Source organism: Scophthalmus maximus, chromosome 11, assembly GCF_022379125.1.
Source record: "Scophthalmus maximus strain ysfricsl-2021 chromosome 11, ASM2237912v1, whole genome shotgun sequence".
NCBI classification, from domain to species: Eukaryota; Metazoa; Chordata; class Actinopteri; order Pleuronectiformes; family Scophthalmidae; genus Scophthalmus; species Scophthalmus maximus.
The window spans coordinates 24,882,501-24,900,000 of NC_061525.1; the positions used below are offsets into that span (position 1 = coordinate 24,882,501).

At 47.7% G+C, this 17,500-nt stretch overlaps 1 protein-coding gene across 2 annotated transcripts in view; it reads left to right on the top strand.

The window, feature by feature from the left end:
- Window positions 1-17,500, top strand: part of ece2b (endothelin converting enzyme 2b) — a 23,227-nt gene that overhangs the window by 2,903 nt on the left and 2,824 nt on the right. The window contains exons 2-16 of one of the 2 annotated variants that reach the window (XM_047335492.1): window positions 3,670-3,753; window positions 4,782-4,917; window positions 6,705-6,920; window positions 8,035-8,159; window positions 8,785-8,931; window positions 9,143-9,208; window positions 9,296-9,484; window positions 11,666-11,808; window positions 14,068-14,182; window positions 16,130-16,243; window positions 16,351-16,449; window positions 16,532-16,609; window positions 16,727-16,830; window positions 17,140-17,250; window positions 17,385-17,452. In XM_047335492.1, the coding sequence (XP_047191448.1) occupies window positions 3,670-3,753; window positions 4,782-4,917; window positions 6,705-6,920; window positions 8,035-8,159; window positions 8,785-8,931; window positions 9,143-9,208; window positions 9,296-9,484; window positions 11,666-11,808; window positions 14,068-14,182; window positions 16,130-16,243; window positions 16,351-16,449; window positions 16,532-16,609; window positions 16,727-16,830; window positions 17,140-17,250; window positions 17,385-17,452 (1,795 nt within the window). The remainder of the gene's footprint in view (window positions 1-3,669; window positions 3,754-4,781; window positions 4,918-6,704; window positions 6,921-8,034; window positions 8,160-8,784; window positions 8,932-9,142; window positions 9,209-9,295; window positions 9,485-11,665; window positions 11,809-14,067; window positions 14,183-16,129; window positions 16,244-16,350; window positions 16,450-16,531; window positions 16,610-16,726; window positions 16,831-17,139; window positions 17,251-17,384; window positions 17,453-17,500) is intronic. The other variant, XM_047335493.1, reaches the window with a different exon arrangement.

The window sequence follows — 17,500 nt, forward strand, 5'->3', positions numbered from 1 at the left end:
CCTTTAGAGAACCTGTAGAGAACATGTACAGAACCTGTAGAGAACCTTTAGAGAACCTGTAGAGAACCTGTAGAGAACCTTTAGAGAACCTGAAAAGAACCTTTAGAGAACCTGTAGAGAACCTTTAGAGAACCTGAAAAGAACCTTTAGAGAACCTGTAGAGAACCTTTAGAGAACCTGAAAAGAACCTTTAGAGAACCTGTAGAGAACAGTCAGGGTTGCTGGCTGACAGAAAGTGAACCAAACAGGTTGATCCACATTTCTTCACAGAGCCTGAGCAGACGAGCTGAGGGGACATGAAAGCCCTGTTGTTTGTTTATCATCATCATCATCATCACAAAAACCGGCGGACAAATTTTTAATCAATTGAATCAATCAACTAATTGGTTATTTCTTGATTTTAGTCTTACCAGAGTTAGTGAGCTGGCAGAGTGTGTGTGTGTGTGTGTGCGCGCGTGTGTGTCTGTGTGTGTGTGTGTGTGTCTGTGTGTGTGTGTGTGTGTTGGGTTGGGCAGGTTGACTGTTTCCTGCCTGCAGCTCTGTGACTTCCTGTCTTAAGACGCCCAGTTTCCATCTGAGCAACAAAACAAACCCCAAGGCTGTTCTGTGTTCGGCCTTCACCTTCACCACTTAATTCATCATCATCGTCTTCATCATCCTTTTCTTCTCTTGCTCTTTGTCTTGGTCCGATCTTCGTCGTTTTCTCTTCTTCATCATCATGTGGAGACGCCGCTGGTCGATGTGTCGGTGTGAAAACTCTGGGTCCTGTTTCAGTTTGTTAAAGGATGACGTCATCACGTTCTCTTCTCTGATTGGTTCACATCAGTCACGACTCGACGTCGCTGACACTTCCTGTCAGGAACAGTTTCTTGCTCTGACTTTCCACCGTTGCTGTTCCTTCTTCAGAGTTTCTGTTACTTAGCAACCAGCTACTTCCTGTTTACACCTGAGTGGTCAAGTGACACGTGTTGTCAGGTGTGTTAGTGTGGGTGGAGCCTAAACCTCCAGCAAACACACACACACACACAGATTTCTGTGTCGTCCTTAACATCCGATTCCGGTTTATTTTCTTGATTCAAGTTCTATATATTTGTTTGTATTTGTCTTTTGTTCATGATTTCACAGTAAAATTTGTTTCTGTTTTCCGTGAATCGCTTTCTCACTTTCATTCGATGGTTAACTGACGAATCAATAATCATGAGAGTGATGATTCATGGTTAACACTCTGTGGTCTCTGCTGGTTCTCGATGGACGAGCTGGACTGTGGGGGAGGGGGGGGGCTGTCCTGTATTGTGTTTATGGTCAGAGGTCAGAGGTCACAGGGTGCTGTGATGTAAAGACAGGTTGCCGTGGTGACGACCTGCGGGTGCTGATGGAGGATGTTTAGTGTTACTGGATGTTGTTCATCCATCGTGGTCCAGAGGCTGTGTTCGCCAACTGGAGCTCTGTGCTGATTGGCCCGATGATGTCACATGTCCAGACATGAAGCCAAATCCTCCTCATCGCCCCCTGGTGTCTGGCTGCAGTACAGTCATAAGCCCCGCCCCCTCCATGTCATGTGAGGTATCACAGTGATGTTTGCTCACGTGTTCATGTTTCTGATCACTTTGCTTCTCATTAGTTATTTGATGAGACGTCATGATTGACAGCTGACACTGACTTGTTATTGACAGCTGACACTATAGGCTAACAGTTTCCCCCTGCTCCCAGTCTTTGTGCTAAGCTAGGCTAAACTCTCTGCAGGTTGCTCTGTCCCGTGTTGGAGAAATAGCTGATTTACTGAACGTCCGTCCGTTTCCTCGGTGTGTTTACAATATGGAGACTGAGAGGGGACAACAGACAGACAGGCAGACAGACAAACAGGGAGACAGACAGACAGAGCCATGTTCCATCAGGCAGACAGACAGATGTTATATAAGCTGCAGTGAACTCCATTAGAGCTGAATTGAGATGATTCACACACATTATCTAATTACACACACAAACACACACAGAGTGACATCACCCTCCACAGAGAGATATAACACACACTCTCTCGTCTCCTAGCAACCCCACTCGCCCACTCCCCCCTCTCTCCCCCTCTGTGTGCGTCATCAATTAAAGAGAACGGAGCCAGAGGCTGAGGGAGAGGGAACGCAGACAGACAGACAGACAGACAGACAGACAGACAGACAGACAGTGAGACAGACAGACAGACAGACAGACAGACAGACAGACAGACAGACAGTGAGACAGACAGTGAGACAGACAGAAGGTCAGACAGACAGACAGACAGACAGACAGACAGACAGACAGACAGACAGACAGACAGTGAGACAGACAGTGAGACAGACAGAAGGTCAGACAGACAGACAGACAGACAGACAGACAGTGAGACAGACAGAAGGTCAGACAGACAGTGAGACAGACAGACAGACAGTGAGACAGACAGTGAGACAGACAGACAGACAGACAGACAGACAGACAGACAGTGAGACAGATTTAATAATAATCTGAGGCCCAGATCAGGAACATGAACATGAACATGGGGGTGGACGTATACTTGTGGACACATGGTGTATCAGCTGTGATGCTAACAGCTACAGCTTCATTAGTCGCTCTGCACCACGGTGGTTCCCACGGCAACCAAACCCAGAGTGCCCCTCATCGTGGTCGTCGTGAAACAATGTGAGAGCTCTGCAGCAGAGACGCTGGGGGGGTGGGGGGTCGAGGTAGAGGGAGAGAGGGGGAGGGGGGAGGGAGGGGGAGAGAGAGAGGGAGGGAGGGAGGGGGGAGGGAGGGGGAGAGAGAGAGAGAGGGAGGGAGGGAGGGGGAGAGAGAGAGGGAGGGAGGGAGGGGGGGAGGGAGGGGGAGAGAGAGAGAGAGGGAGGGGGAGGGAGGGAGGGGGGAGGGAGGGGGAGAGAGAGAGGGAGGGAGGGAGGGGGGAGGGAGGGGGAGAGAGAGAGAGAGGGAGGGGGAGGGAGGGAGGGGGGAGGGAGTAAACACAGGCAGAGCAGATTTATTTGTTCAGGTCATCGTCTCCTCTTCACACTGAGCCTCGCTCGGCTTCACTCTCTCTCCCTGTCGGGTCAAAGTTCATCACATCACATGATTCATGAAAAGAAGAACAACTTCCACTGTTCTGCTTCCATATTTCATATGTTCAGATGAAACGAGATGAAATGAAACAATGAGTCTGAGCAGGAAAAGAAACATGTGACTCAACATCATCATCATCTGAGGAGGAGGAGATTGTTTCCTGTGGAGGACTTCAGCCTGAAGGTTGATGAGGAGGCTGCAGAGTAGATTCATCTGTCTGTCTCTCTGTCTCACTGTCTGTCTGTCTGTCTGTCTCTCTGTCTCTCTGTCTGTCTGTCTCTCTGTCTGTCTGACTGTCTGTCTCTCTGTCTGTCTGTCTGTCTGTCTCTCTGTCTGTCTGACTCTCTGTCTCTGTCTGTCTGTCTGTCTCACTGTCTGTCTCACTGTCTGTCTGTCTGTCTGTCTCTCTGTCTGTCTGTCTGTCTGTCTCTCTGTCTGTCTGACTGTCTGTCTCTCTGTCTGTCTGTCTGTCTGTCTCACTGTCTGTCTCACTGTCTGTCTGTCTGTCTGTCTCACTGTCTGTCTGTCTGTCTGTCTGTCTGTCTCTCTGTCTGTCTGACTGTCTGTCTCTCTGTCTCACTCTCCCTGCAGATGTCCAGCTATAAGCGAGCTACGTTGGAGGAGGACGAAGTGTCGGACGCTCCAGCCGAGGCCTCATCCCCTGACAGAGTAGAGGTCAGTGAACGCACCAGGGACACAGTAAGAGGTGGAGGACAGAGACAGAAACCATTAAAGCCCAGGTCATAACTGAATCCAGAGTTTGGATCCGTGACAAAGACCTGGCGGGTTCAGACTGAAAACACTTGGTGTGGGTCCACACCACTAAGACTAGGGGACTGGAGGACTGGAGGACTAGAGGACTGGAGTACTACAGGACTAGAGGACTGGTATACTAGAGGACTAGAGGACTGGAGTACTAGAGGACTAGAGGACTGGAGAGTACTAGAGGACTGGAGTACTAGAGGACTTGAGGACTAGAGGACTAGAGTACTAGAGGACTGGAGGACTGGAGTACTAGAGTACTAGAGGACTGGAGTACTAGAGGACTTGAGGACTAGAGGACTGGAGTACTAGAGGACTAGAGGACTGGAGTACTAGAGTACTAGAGGACTGGAGTACTAGAGGACTAGAGGACTGGATAATACTAAAGGACTGGAGGACTAGAGGACTAGAGGACTGGAGTACTAGAGGACTAAAGGACTAGAGGACTGGAGAGTACTAGAGGACTGGAGTACTAGAGGACTGGAGGACTAGAGGACTGGAGTAGTAGAGGACTGGAGGACTGGAGTACTAGAGTACTAGAGGACTGGAGTACTAGAGGACTTGAGGACTAGAGGACTGGAGTACTAGAGGACTAGAGGACTGGAGTACTAGAGTACTAGAGGACTGGAGTACTAGAGGACTAGAGGACTGGATAATACTAAAGGACTGGAGGACTAGAGGACTAGAGGACTGGAGTACTAGAGGACTAAAGGACTAGAGGACTGGAGAGTACTAGAGGACTGGAGTACTAGAGGACTGGAGGACTAGAGGACTGGAGTAGTAGAGGACTGGAGAGTACTAGAGGACTGGAGGACTAGAGGACTAGAGGACTGGAGTACTAGAGGACTGGAGGACTGGAAGACTCTCTGTCTGTCTGTCTGTCTGTCTGTCTGTCTGACTGACTGCCTGTCTGTCCCTCTGCCTGTCTGTCTCTCTCTCAGGTGGGCTTCAGGAAGGGGGGTGTGGACATCCTGGGCAGGAGAACTCAGCTGGAGGTTCTTCTGTCGGTTCTGCTGTTGGCTGCTCTGTTGGCTCTCCTGGTCTGTCTGCTGGTCCTGGGCCTGGGCCTGAGCTCCGGTACCACACTGGTCCTCCTCTCCTCCACCTCTACCTCCTCTCCTACTCCTCTACCTCCTACTCTCCTCCTCCTCTACCTCCTCTCCTCCTCCTCTACCTCCTACTCTCCTCCTCCTCTACCTCCTCTCCTCCTCCTCTACCTCCTCCTCTCCTCCTCTACCTCCTCTACCTCCTTTCCTCCTCTCATCCTCCCCTCCTCCTCTCCCCCTCTCCTCCTAATCTACCTCCTCTACCTTCTCTCCTCCTCTCCTCCTCCTCTACCTCCTCTCCTCCTCTACCTTCTCCTCCTCCTCTACCTCCTGTCCTCCTCTCCTCCTTTACCTTCTCTCCTCCTCTCCTCCTCCTCTACCTTCTCTCCTCCTCTCCTCCTCCTCTACCTTCTCTCCTACTCCTCTACCTCCTACTCTCCTCCTCCTCTACCTCCTCTCCTACTCCTCTACCTCCTACTCTCCTCCTCCTCTACCTCCTACTCTCCTCCTCCTCTACCTCCTCTCCTACTCCTCTACCTCCTCTCCTCCTCCTCTACCTCCTCTCCTCCTCCTCTACCTCCTCTCCTCCTCCTCTACCTCCTCTCCTCCTCCTCTACCTCCTACTCTCCTCCTCCTCTACCTCCTCTCCTCCTCCTCTACCTCCTACTCTCCTCCTCCTCTACCTCCTCTCCTCCTCCTCTACCTCCTCTCCTCCTCCTCTACCTCCTCTCCTCCTCCTCTACCTCCTCTCCTCCTCCTCTACCTCCTCTCCTCCTCCTCTACCTCCTACTCTCCTCCTCCTCTACCTCCTCTCCTCCTCCTCTACCTCCTCCTCTCCTCCTCTACCTCCTCTACCTCCTTTCCTCCTCTCCTCTACTTCCTCTCCTCCTCTCCTCCTCCTCTACCTTCTCTCCTCCTCTCATCCTCCTCTCCTCCTCTCCCCCTCTCCTCCTCATCTACCTCCTCTACCTTCTCTCCTCCTCTCCTCCTCCTCTACCTCCTCTACCTTCTCTCCTCCTCCTCTCCTCCTCTACCTTCTCCTCCTCCTCTACCTCCTGTCCTCCTCTCCTCCTTTACCTTCTCTCCTCCTCTCCTCCTCCTCTACCTTCTCTCCACCTCTCCTCCTCCTCTACCCTCTCTCCTCCTCTCCTCCTCTTCTTCTCCTCTCCTCCTCTACCTCCTGTCCTCCTCTCCTACTCTACATTCTCTCCTCCTCTACCTCCTGTCCTCTTCTCCTCCTCCTCTACCTTCTCTCCTCCTCTCCTCCTCCTCTACCTTCTCTCCTCCTCTACCTCCTGTCCTCCTCTCCTCCTCTCCTCCTCTACCTTCTCTCCTCCTCTCAATACCTATTTCCTCCTTTCCTTTCCCACCTTCTTATTTCCTATCAATCCTTTCCCTTCCTACACTTTCTCTACCTCCTTTTCCTTCTCAGCCCTTCCCTTCCTTCCCTTCGTCCCCATATTATTACCCTTGCTTTCCTACCTCCACCCATCCGTCTCTGCCTCCTCCTTTCCTTCCCTACCTCCTTCAGCTCTCTGCCTCCTCTCTCCTTCTCCTTCCTCTCGTCTGTTTCACTCTCTGACCTGTGGACTCATACAATTGGACGGCAGAGCTGCGGTTCGTCTGGATACAAAACTTGTAACGCAGAACAAACGGTTCGGTTGAATGTGATGATTGAATCAGTCGGATCATAATCAAGTGTCAAATTTAAACGTTTTGTGAAACGTTCTTCTCATGGAGACAAACCGCAGCAGTAGATGCATCCCGGGCGTCTTTGTCTCTGATGTGTCCATTCTTCTCTCCCATGATGCTGAGCAGACAGTGGGCGTGGCCTGTGCCTGTCAGAGGTGTGCGTCACCGTGGCCAGTCAGATCGTGGAAGCGATGGACCGCAGTGCCGACCCGTGCCACGACTTCTACCAGTTCGCCTGCGGAGGCTGGATGAGGAAGAACCCGCTGCCGGACGGACGGTCGCGCTGGTCCACCTTTAACAGCATCTGGGAGCAGAACCAGGCGCTGCTCAAACATCTGCTGGGTAAGACAGTCGAGTGGAGTCCAGGACCCCCACCTTGTGGGGTCACGAGATGATTTCCAGAAATCAGATGCAATTTTAAAAAAATTAGGGACAGTTTCATTTTACCATAGATGTTACAAAAGATGAAGGTAACATCTGTACTCCACCTGTTCTCCACCTATACTCCACCTGTACTCTATCTTTACTCAACCTGTACTCTACCTGTTCTCCACCTGTACTCTATCTTTACTCCACCTGTACTCCACTTGTACTCTATCTTCATCCACCTGTTCTCTACCTGTTCTCCACCTGTACTCTATCTTTACTCAACCTGTTCTCTACCTGTTCTCCACCTGTACTCTATCTTTACTCCACCTATTCTCCACCTGTACGCTATCTTTACTCCACCTGTTCTCCACCTGTACTCTATCTTTACTCCATCTGTACTCTATCTTTACTCCACCTGTTCTCCACCTGTACTCTTAGTGTTCTCCACCTGTACTCTATCTTTACTCCACCTGTACTCTTAGTGTTCTCCACCTGTACTCTATCTTTACTCCACCTGTTCTCCACCTGTACTCTATCTTTACTCCACCTGTACTCTATCTTTACTCCACCTGTACTCTATCTTTACTCCACCTGTTCTCCACCTGATCTCTATCTTTACTCCACCTGTTCTCCACCTGTACTCTTAGTGTTCTCCACCTGTACTCTATCTTTACTCCACCTGTACTCTTAGTGTTCTCCACCTGTACTCTATCTTTACTCCACCTGTTCTCCACCTGTTCTCAACCTGTTGTCCACCTGTACTCTATATCTACTCCACCTGTACTCTATCTTTACTCCACCTGTTCTCCACTTGTACTCCACCTGTTCTCCACCTGTTCTCCACCTGTACTCTATCTTTACTCCACCTGTTCACCACCTGTTCTCCACCTGTACTCCACCTGTTCTCCACCTGTTCTCCACATGTACCATATCTGTTCTCCACCTGTTCTCCACCTGTACTCAACCTGTTCTCCACATGTACTCTATCTTTACTCCACCTGTTCTCAACATGTACTCTATCTTTACTCCACCTGTTCTCCACCTCTTCTCCACCTGACTGATCACCGTGTGATCGGTTGTCTTCCAGAGAACGGGACGTTTAACGGCAGCAGCGAGGCGGAGAGAAAGACTCAGTCCTACTACTTGTCCTGTCTCAACACACAGAGGATCGAAGAGCTGGGAGCTCAGCCGCTCATAGACCTCATTGCCAAGGTGACCACTCAAACGGCCTGTCGCCATGGTCACAGCATCACTCAGGTGTCAAGAGGTTTATCTCCGCACCACAACATGTGGTGACATCACAGGACCCGGAGAGACGAAACTTTCTTTCGGCAGCTGAACTGGTCCTGACTTCTGGACAAATGTTGTTCTAGATGTTTAGAACATGTTTTCAAAGATTCAATTTCATTTAACAAACTTTTTAAAAAGAATCAAGACATGTTGAACGTGATTTAAATGATTAGGAAGATTTTTCGTTTTTTTTAACTACAAGACACAAAACTTTTATATAATATATGAGATTTTGTATTCATGACGTATGGAGGTGCTGAAATGAATAAACAGTATCAATAGTAGAAAACAGATCGTAGTGTAAAAGATGGTGTCATCAGTGGATGGTTTCAGCCCCATTTCAGAGGGAACAATGTTAAATTAAATATCAAGCATAGCAGATTGTTTTTATATATTTTAAAACGTGACTGGAGGGGTTCTTCAAGGGGATGTAACCAAACGCTAGTCTGTTTTTTTTAATTCAGTCATAACTACATGTAAAAGAAAGGTGGTGGTGATATCGTTACTGTAAACAGTTACATCATCAGCTTGTTTGTGGACTCTGCAGATCGGCGGCTGGAACATGACCGGTCCCTGGGAGAAAGAGAACTTCATGGAGGTGCTGAAGGTGGTTTCTGGTCCGTACAGAGCTCAGCCTTTCTTCAGTGTCGGAGTCAGCGCCGACCCAAAAAACTCCAACAGCAACGTCATCCAAGTAAGCCCCACCCCGATCTTGACCCCAGACTCCAGAACCAGACGGTCAACAAAGTACGAAGGTGACGGAGAAGCCAGATATGAAAAATGTTAACTGGTGAACTGGACTTTTTATGATTAATGAATCATGTTCACATCAGGTTTGGAACTCGACTCACTTACTGAACTAAAATGATGGTCTTGTTTGATCCAGCTGTTGATCTCCTCTCCAGGTCGACCAATCGGGGCTCTTCCTGCCCTCCAGGGACTATTATCTCAACAAGACAGCCAACGAAAAGGTGAGAATTCTTCAGAGTCAAGTTCGTTCAAATAGTTACAGCTGATAATCAGAACGATTGAGCGTGTGGACGTCCTGATGCCCCCAGGTGCTGGTGGCCTACCTGGAGTACATGGTGGAGCTTGGGATGCTGCTGGGGGGTGAGAGGAGCTCCACGCAGATTCAGATGCAGCAGATTCTGGACTTTGAGACGGCGCTCGCCAACATCACCGTGCCACAGGACCAGAAACGCGACGATGAGAAGATGTACCACAAGGTCACCATCGCGGAACTACAGGTGAGGTCAACAGCACCTGTTTCCACTGGGGGGCACCCCTGGTGTTTGGCTGCAGTACAGGTCATTAGCCCCGCCCCCTGGTGCCTGGCCGCAGTACAGGTCATAAGCCCCGCCTACTGGTGCCTGGCCGCATTACAGGTCATAAGCCCCACCCCCTGGTGCCTGGCCGCAGTACAGGTCATAAGCCCCACCCCTGGTGTCTGGCTGCAGTACAGGTCATAAGCCCCGCCTCCTTCTGTCATGTGAGGTCGTTCTTATCACTGATGTTTGTTTATGTGTTTCTGATCACTTTGCTTTTCATTAATTGATATAAAAACGTGTTGTTGTCTTTATATACAGTCGGTGATCGTCTTTATATACAGTCAGTGATCGTCTTTATATACAGTCAGTGATCGTCTTTGTATACAGTCGGTGATCGTCTTTATATACAGTCACTGATCGTCTTTATATACAGTCAGTGATCGTCTTTATATACAGTCAGTGATCGTCTTTATATACAGTCAGTGATCGTCTTCATATACAGTGAGTGATCGTCTTTATATACATTGATCGTCTTTATATACAGTCACTGATCATCTTTATATACAGTCACTGATCGTCTTTGTATACAGTCGGTGATCGTCTTTATATACAGTCAGTGATCGTCTTTATATACAGTCGGTGATCGTCTTTGTAGACAGTCAGTGATCGTCTTTATATACAGTCAGTGATCGTCTTTGTATACAGTCAGTGATCGTCTTTATATACAGTCGGTGATCGTCTTTATATACAGTCAGTGATCGTCTTTGTATACAGTCAGTGATCGTCTTTATATACAGTCGGTGATCGTCTTTGTAGACAGTCAGTGATCGTCTTTATATACAGTCAGTGATCGTCTTTGTATACAGTCAGTGATCGTCTTTATATACAGTCGGTGATCGTCTTTGTAGACAGTCAGTGATCGTCTTTATATACAGTCGGTGATCGTCTTTATATACAGTCAGTGATCGTCTTTATATACAGTCGGTGATCGTCTTTATATACAGTCGGTGATCGTCTTTGTATACAGTCAGTGATCGTCTTTGTGATCGTCTTTATATACAGTCAGTGATCGTCTTTATATACAGTCAGTGATTGTCTTTATATACAGTCAGTGATCGTCTTTATATACAGATCAGCAGTGAGATGCTCTGATCTCATCTCTGTCCCTCAGGGCTGCAGATGCTTCTGGGGTCACCGTGGTGACTGTTGCCATGAGCGGTTGCTATGTGCCTGCATCTCTGAGAGAGAGAGAGAGCGAGAGAGAGAGAGAGAGAGAGGTTAGATAACAGGTTATTATAAAAACATGTCTGATATGAACATGAAGGAGACGCAGAGACATGTGAGTCGAGCAGAACGACAGGAAAGTGAAACTGTTTCATGTCCTCAGATACTTCACTGCTTTATTCTTCTTATAGTTATATAGTTATAAAAAATCCATAAATAAAGGATGATGTTTTATTAAGACTATCGATCTATTCATCCCAGAGGGAAGATTCTCTAAACACATTAATGCAACAGTAACTCTGATCCAGTGACATGATACGTTTTATTAAACTACATCAACTCTTTTTATTTCTCATCTTTGATTATGATTTTACCTTATTTCAGTTTTTTAAACCAACACTTTAACTTTTGTTACTTACTGTAGTACTTTTACTGTAGTATTTGTGGCATTAGTACTTTCACTGTAGTATTTGTGGTATTATTACTTTTGCTGTAGTACTTTCACTGTAGTATTTGTGGTATTAGTATTTTAGTGTAGTATTTGTGGTATTAGTACTTTTATTGTTGTATTTGTGGTATTATTACTTTTACTGGCGCCCTCTGCTGTTTAAACACCAGAGTGAACCCTCTGTGTGTGTGTGTGTGTGTGTGTGTGTGTGTGTGTGTGTGTGTGTGTGTGTGTGTGTGTGTGTGTGTGTGTGTGTGTGTGTGTGTGTGTGTGTGTGTGTGTGTGTGTGTGTGTGTGTGTGTGTGTGCGCGTCTCTGAGGCGGAATGTGTGTCCATGTTCATGACATAATGATAATTATTATTAAACAGGTTGGTTAACAGCAGAACTCTAAGCTGATTGGTTACTTCACCGTAGCTTCAGCAGCTGAGGTTCACGGGTGTCGTAGTCTGCAGTGACCCTGTGTGACCTCTGACCCGGTCCCCTGCAGCTCCTGGCCCCGGCGGTGGACTGGCTCGACTACCTGCTGTCCTCGCTGTCTCCTCTGGAGCCGAACGACACCGAGCCCGTCGTCCTGTACACCAGAGAATACGTGCAGCAGGTGTCGGACCTCATCAACAAGACCGACCGCAGGTCAGAGTCCAACCCTGTCCACAGTCCAGTACCGTACACACCAGGCCCAGAGTCAGAGAGCTCACACCTCCGCTAAGGCTAACTAGCTAACTAACAAAGGCTAACTAACTTACTAACTAACTAAGGCTTACTAACTAACTAACTAACTCACTCACTCACTCACTCACTCACTCACTACCTCACTCACTCACTCACTCACTCACTCACTACCTCACTCACTCACTCACTCACTAACTCACTCACTCATTCACTCACTAACTCACTCACTCACTCACTAACTCACTCACTACCTCACTCACTCACTCACTCACTACCTCACTCACTACCTCACTCACTCACTCACTCACTACCTCACTCACTCACTCACTCACTCACTCACTCACTACCTCACTCACTCACTCACTCACTCACTCACTACCTCACTCACTCACTCACTCACTCACTCACTCACTCACTCACTCACTCACTACCTCACTCACTCACTCACTCACTACCTCACTCACTACCTCACTCACTCACTCACTCACTACCTCACTCACTCACTCACTCACTCACTACCTCACTCACTCACTCACTCACTAACTCACTCACTCACTCACTCACTCCCTCACTCACTCACTCACTACCTCACTCACTCACTCACTCACTAACTCACTCACTACCTCACTCACTCACTCACTCACTCACTAACTCACTTACTACCTCACTCACTCACTACCTCACTCACTCACTCACTCACTCACTACCTCACTCACTCACTACCTCACTCACTCACTCACTCACTCACTACCTCACTCACTCACTCACTCACTAACTCACTCACTCACTCCCTAACTCACTCACTACCTCACTCACTCACTACCTCACTCACTCACTACCTCACTCACTCACTCCCTAACTCACTCACTACCTCACTCACTCACTACCTCACTCACTCACTACCTCACTCACTCACTCCCTAACTCACTCACTCCCTAACTCACTCACTACCTCACTCACTCACTACCTCACTCACTCACTAACTCACTCACTCACTCCCTAACTCACTCACTCCCTAACTCACTCACTACCTCACTCACTCACTACCTCACTCACTCACTAACTCACTCACTACCTCACTCACTCACTACCTCACTCACTCACTCACTCACTACCTCACTCACTCACTCACTCACTCACTACCTCACTCACTACCTCACTCACTCACTACCTCACTCACTACCTCACTCACTCACTACCTCACTCACTCACTCACTCACTCACTACCTCACTCACTCACTCACTCACTCACTACCTCACTCACTCACTACCTCACTCACTCACTAACTCACTCACTACCTCACTCACTCACTACCTCACTCACTCACTAACTCACTCACTCACTCCCTAACTCACTCACTACCTCACTCACTCACTACCTCACTCACTCACTAACTCACTCACTCACTACCTCACTCACTCACTCACTCACTACCTCACTCACTCACTCACTCACTCACTACCTCACTCACTACCTCACTCACTCACTACCTCACTCACTAACTCACTCGCTACCTCACTCACTCACTACCTCACTCACTCACTCACTCACTACCTCACTCACTCACTCACTCACTCACTACCTCACTCACTACCTCACTCACTCACTACCTCACTCACTACCTCACTCACTCACTACCTCACTCACTCACTCACTCACTCACTACCTCACTCACTCACTCACTCACTCACTACCTCACTCACTCACTACCTCACTCACTCACTAACTCACTCACTACCTCACTCACTCACTACCTCACTCACTACCTCACTCACTCACTCACTCACTACCTCACTACCTCACTCACTCACTCACTCACTAACTCACTCACTACCTCACTCACTCACTACCTCACTCACTCACTACCTCACTCACTACCTCACTCACTCACTACCTCACTCACTCACTCACTCACTCACTACCTCACTCACTCACTCACTCACTCACTACCTCACTCACTCACTACCTCACTCACTCACTAACTCACTCACTACCTCACTCACTCACTACCTCACTCACTCACTCACTCACTCACTACCTCACTCACTCACTCACTCACTCACTCACTAAGGGCCTGGTCTGCACACGTGTTCTCTGTCTGTTCCCCATGCAGCGCCACCATCAGGTCAACATTGGAATTGGTCCAGTACCTCCTCTGGTTTATGACCACTCTTGACTAGCTAACGCTAGCGTGCTAACCGTTGTGTCTGTGTGTTCAGTGTGTTGAATAACTACATGATGTGGACTCTGGTTCAGAAGAGCGTGGTCAGTCTGGACCAACGCTTCGAGAACGCTCAGGACAAACTGCTGGAGAGTCTCTACGGAACCAAGAAGGTATTTATACCACAGATACCACTGATAGTACTGTTACTACTGCTAGTACTGTTAGTACTGTTAGTGCTGTTAGTGCTGTTAGTTCTGTTGGTACTGTTAGTACTGTTAGTTCTGTTACTTCTGTTAGTACTGTTAGTACTGTTAGTTCTGTTACTTCTGTTAGTACTGTTAGTACTGTTAGTTCTGTTACTTCTGTTAGTACTGTTAGTACTGTTACTTCTGTTAGTACTGTTAGTACTGTTAGTGCTGTTAGTACTGTTAGTGCTGTTAGTGCTGTTAGTACTGTTAGTACTGTTAGTACTGTTAGTGCTGTTAGTGCTGTTAGTTCTGTTAGTGCTGTTAGTACTGTTAGTACTGTTAGTGCTGTTAGTGCTGTTAGTTCTGTTAGTACTGTTAGTACTGTTAGTTCTGTTAGTACTGTTAGTACTGTTAGTACTGTTAGTACTGTTAGTGCTGTTAGTGCTGTTAGTTCTGTTAGTACTATTAGTACTGTTAGTACTATTAGTTCTGTTAGTACTGTTAGTACTGTTAGTACTGTTGGTACTGTTAGTACTGTTAGTTCTGTTACTTCTGTTAGTACTGTTAGTACTGTTACTTCTGTTAGTACTGTTAGTACTGTTAGTGCTGTTAGTACTGTTAGTACTGTTAGTACTATTAGTTCTGTTAGTACTGTTAGTACTGTTAGTACTATTAGTTCTGTTAGTACTGTTAGTTCTGTTGGTACTGTTAGTTCTGTTAGTTCTGTTAGTACTGTTAGTACTGTTATTTCTGTTGGTACTGTTAGTTCTGTTAGTACTGTTAGTACTATTAGTTCTGTTGGTACTATTAGTTCTGTTGGTACTGTTAGTGCTGTAAGTTCTGTTAGTGCTGTTAGTTCTGTTAGTACTGTTAGTACTGTTGGTACTGCTATAACTTCGACTGATACAGTTATTTCTCTCACTACAGCAGGTATAAATACTTGAAGGACACTGCGGTTGATAACCCTCCTTCCTGTCAGAGGTTCTCAGAGGTTTTGGTCTTGTTGTTGGAAATATGAGCTGGTGCAGCTTTAACTGGTCCTGACTTGTTCTACACTGGTTCTGGTTCTTCAATTCTTAAATGGGTCTTTATCTTTCTGTCTTTGGTTGGTACCAACTGGAGCTAACTGGTTGTGAGAGAAACCAAATAGTTGGTTATTTTAGTTAAACCTGTGGGAAACTGGTTCTAGCTATATGCAACACTGCCAGTACATCCTCCTGGCTGGTTCTCCATCACTTCGTTTATCTGGGTGTGACTGGTTCATTCTGGCACTGGTCCACATGTGTTTACTCTGTTTCTTACTGGCTGTTACTGGTTTTGGACTCCAGGAGGCTGTTACCAGTGCTGGTGTTTCAGGGGTCTGTAATTGTTTCTAACTTTATTCTAACTGGTCTGCCGCTACCTCGAGTAGGTTCTACCTGGCTGTGCTGGTTCTAAACGGAAGTATCCTGGCCAGTTGAAGCTCCCACCCATGCTGGTGCTAATGGGGAAGCTAACGGAGGAGACGCAAAGACTGACTCCAATAGTTCCTACTGCTTCTAACAGGTCTGCAACTAACTCAAGCTGGTTCTAACGGGTTTAACAGCCGCTCCTGGTTCTAACTGGCTGTTGCTGGTTTTGGACGCTGACATTGGACTTGTATTTATAGGAAACAAACGGTAAATGGTTTCCAACTGGTCTGTAACTGTAACTATCTGTTGGCTATTTCTTACTGGTGCTAATTGTATGTAACAGCTGCTAACTAGTTGTATTTGGGAGAAACTGGTTCTAGTGGGTTGTAACTGGATGTGGACTCCAGGAGGAGCTGGTGCTCATGAGGAACCGATCGATCTGAAATAGGTTCTAACTGTTATCTTATCCAAAGTGTCTCTACCTCTTTTTAACTGGTTGTAACTGGCTCTGACTGGTTGTAACTGGTCATGTTTGCTGCAGTCCTGCACCCCGCGCTGGCAGACCTGCATCGGGAACACTGACGACACTCTGGGCTTCGCTCTGGGAGCTCTCTTTGTGAAGGCAACGTTCGACAAACACAGCAAAGACATTGTGAGTCACTGTCCTGCTTTCACCTGCAGAAATAATGAGTGTGATCTGGTTACCTGCACCTGATACGGGTTTGCTCACCTCTCTCTCTCTCTGCCTGTCCGTCTCAGGCTGAGGAGATGATCAACGAGATCCGCTCGGCATTTAAAGAAGCTCTGGACCGACTCAGCTGGATGGACGACCAGACCAGACAGGCTGCAAAAGACAAGGTGCACAATGTGGACTGGTGGACCGGTGGAGGTAAAGATACTGTCCGGTCTGGTCTAACGGTTTTTGTCGGGCCCTTTTTAGGCAGATGCGATTTACGATATGATCGGATTCCCCGAATTCATCCTGGACCCCAAAGAGCTGGACGACGTTTACGACGGGGTGAGTGACTCATTCACCTGCAGACGGGAGGTAGCTGTTGGGCGAGTGGTGCGCTGCTGCCCCCTGCTGTTGAACGCCGGCACACACTTGTCTGATAATAGCTCCGTTGTTTTTCAGTATGAAGTGTCCGACGACAGCTTCTTCCAGAACATGTTGAACTTTTACAACTTCTCGGCGCGAGTGATGGCCGACCAGCTGAGGAAAACTCCCAACAAAGACCAGTAAGTCTTACACACCAGCACATGTCGGAGGGTTGAGAACCAGAGTCTGCCTTTAATTTGAGAGAAGGGTCGGATAGAGATTTTAAATTTATGATCCAGTCAATTCACAATTCACACAAAACCTCCTTAGCGATGATGTTTTCATAGGGAACAATTTAGCGTCTCTGTGAAAAGGTCTGAAGAAGAAACTTATTTAATGTGGAAGGTGAAATTAGATAATTTGTGAATACAACCCCTGTTTGATGGACTGGTAGGTAACTCCTGTCCTTGTTTCCTCTCCTCCTCTCCTTGTTTCCTCTCCTCCTCCAGGTGGAGCATGACTCCTCCCACAGTTAACGCCTACTACATGTCCACTAAGAATGGCATCGTCTTCCCCGCTGGGATTCTACAGGCTCCTTTCTACGCCCACGACCACCCAAAGTCTGCTCCCCTCTATATCTACATGTCTGTCTGTCTGTCTGTCTCTGTCTGTCTGTCTGTGATTTATGATTTATTTAGGACTCCTCACGTCTTTGGAGAAACCTATTTACCTCATTTGCACCGTGTGTTTCCAGGGCGCTGAACTTTGGTGGGATCGGGGTGGTGATGGGTCACGAGCTCACTCACGCCTTCGATGATCAGGGTGAGTCTGCGTCACTGGTCCCGTCCCTTCTGGACGTCATGATGTGGT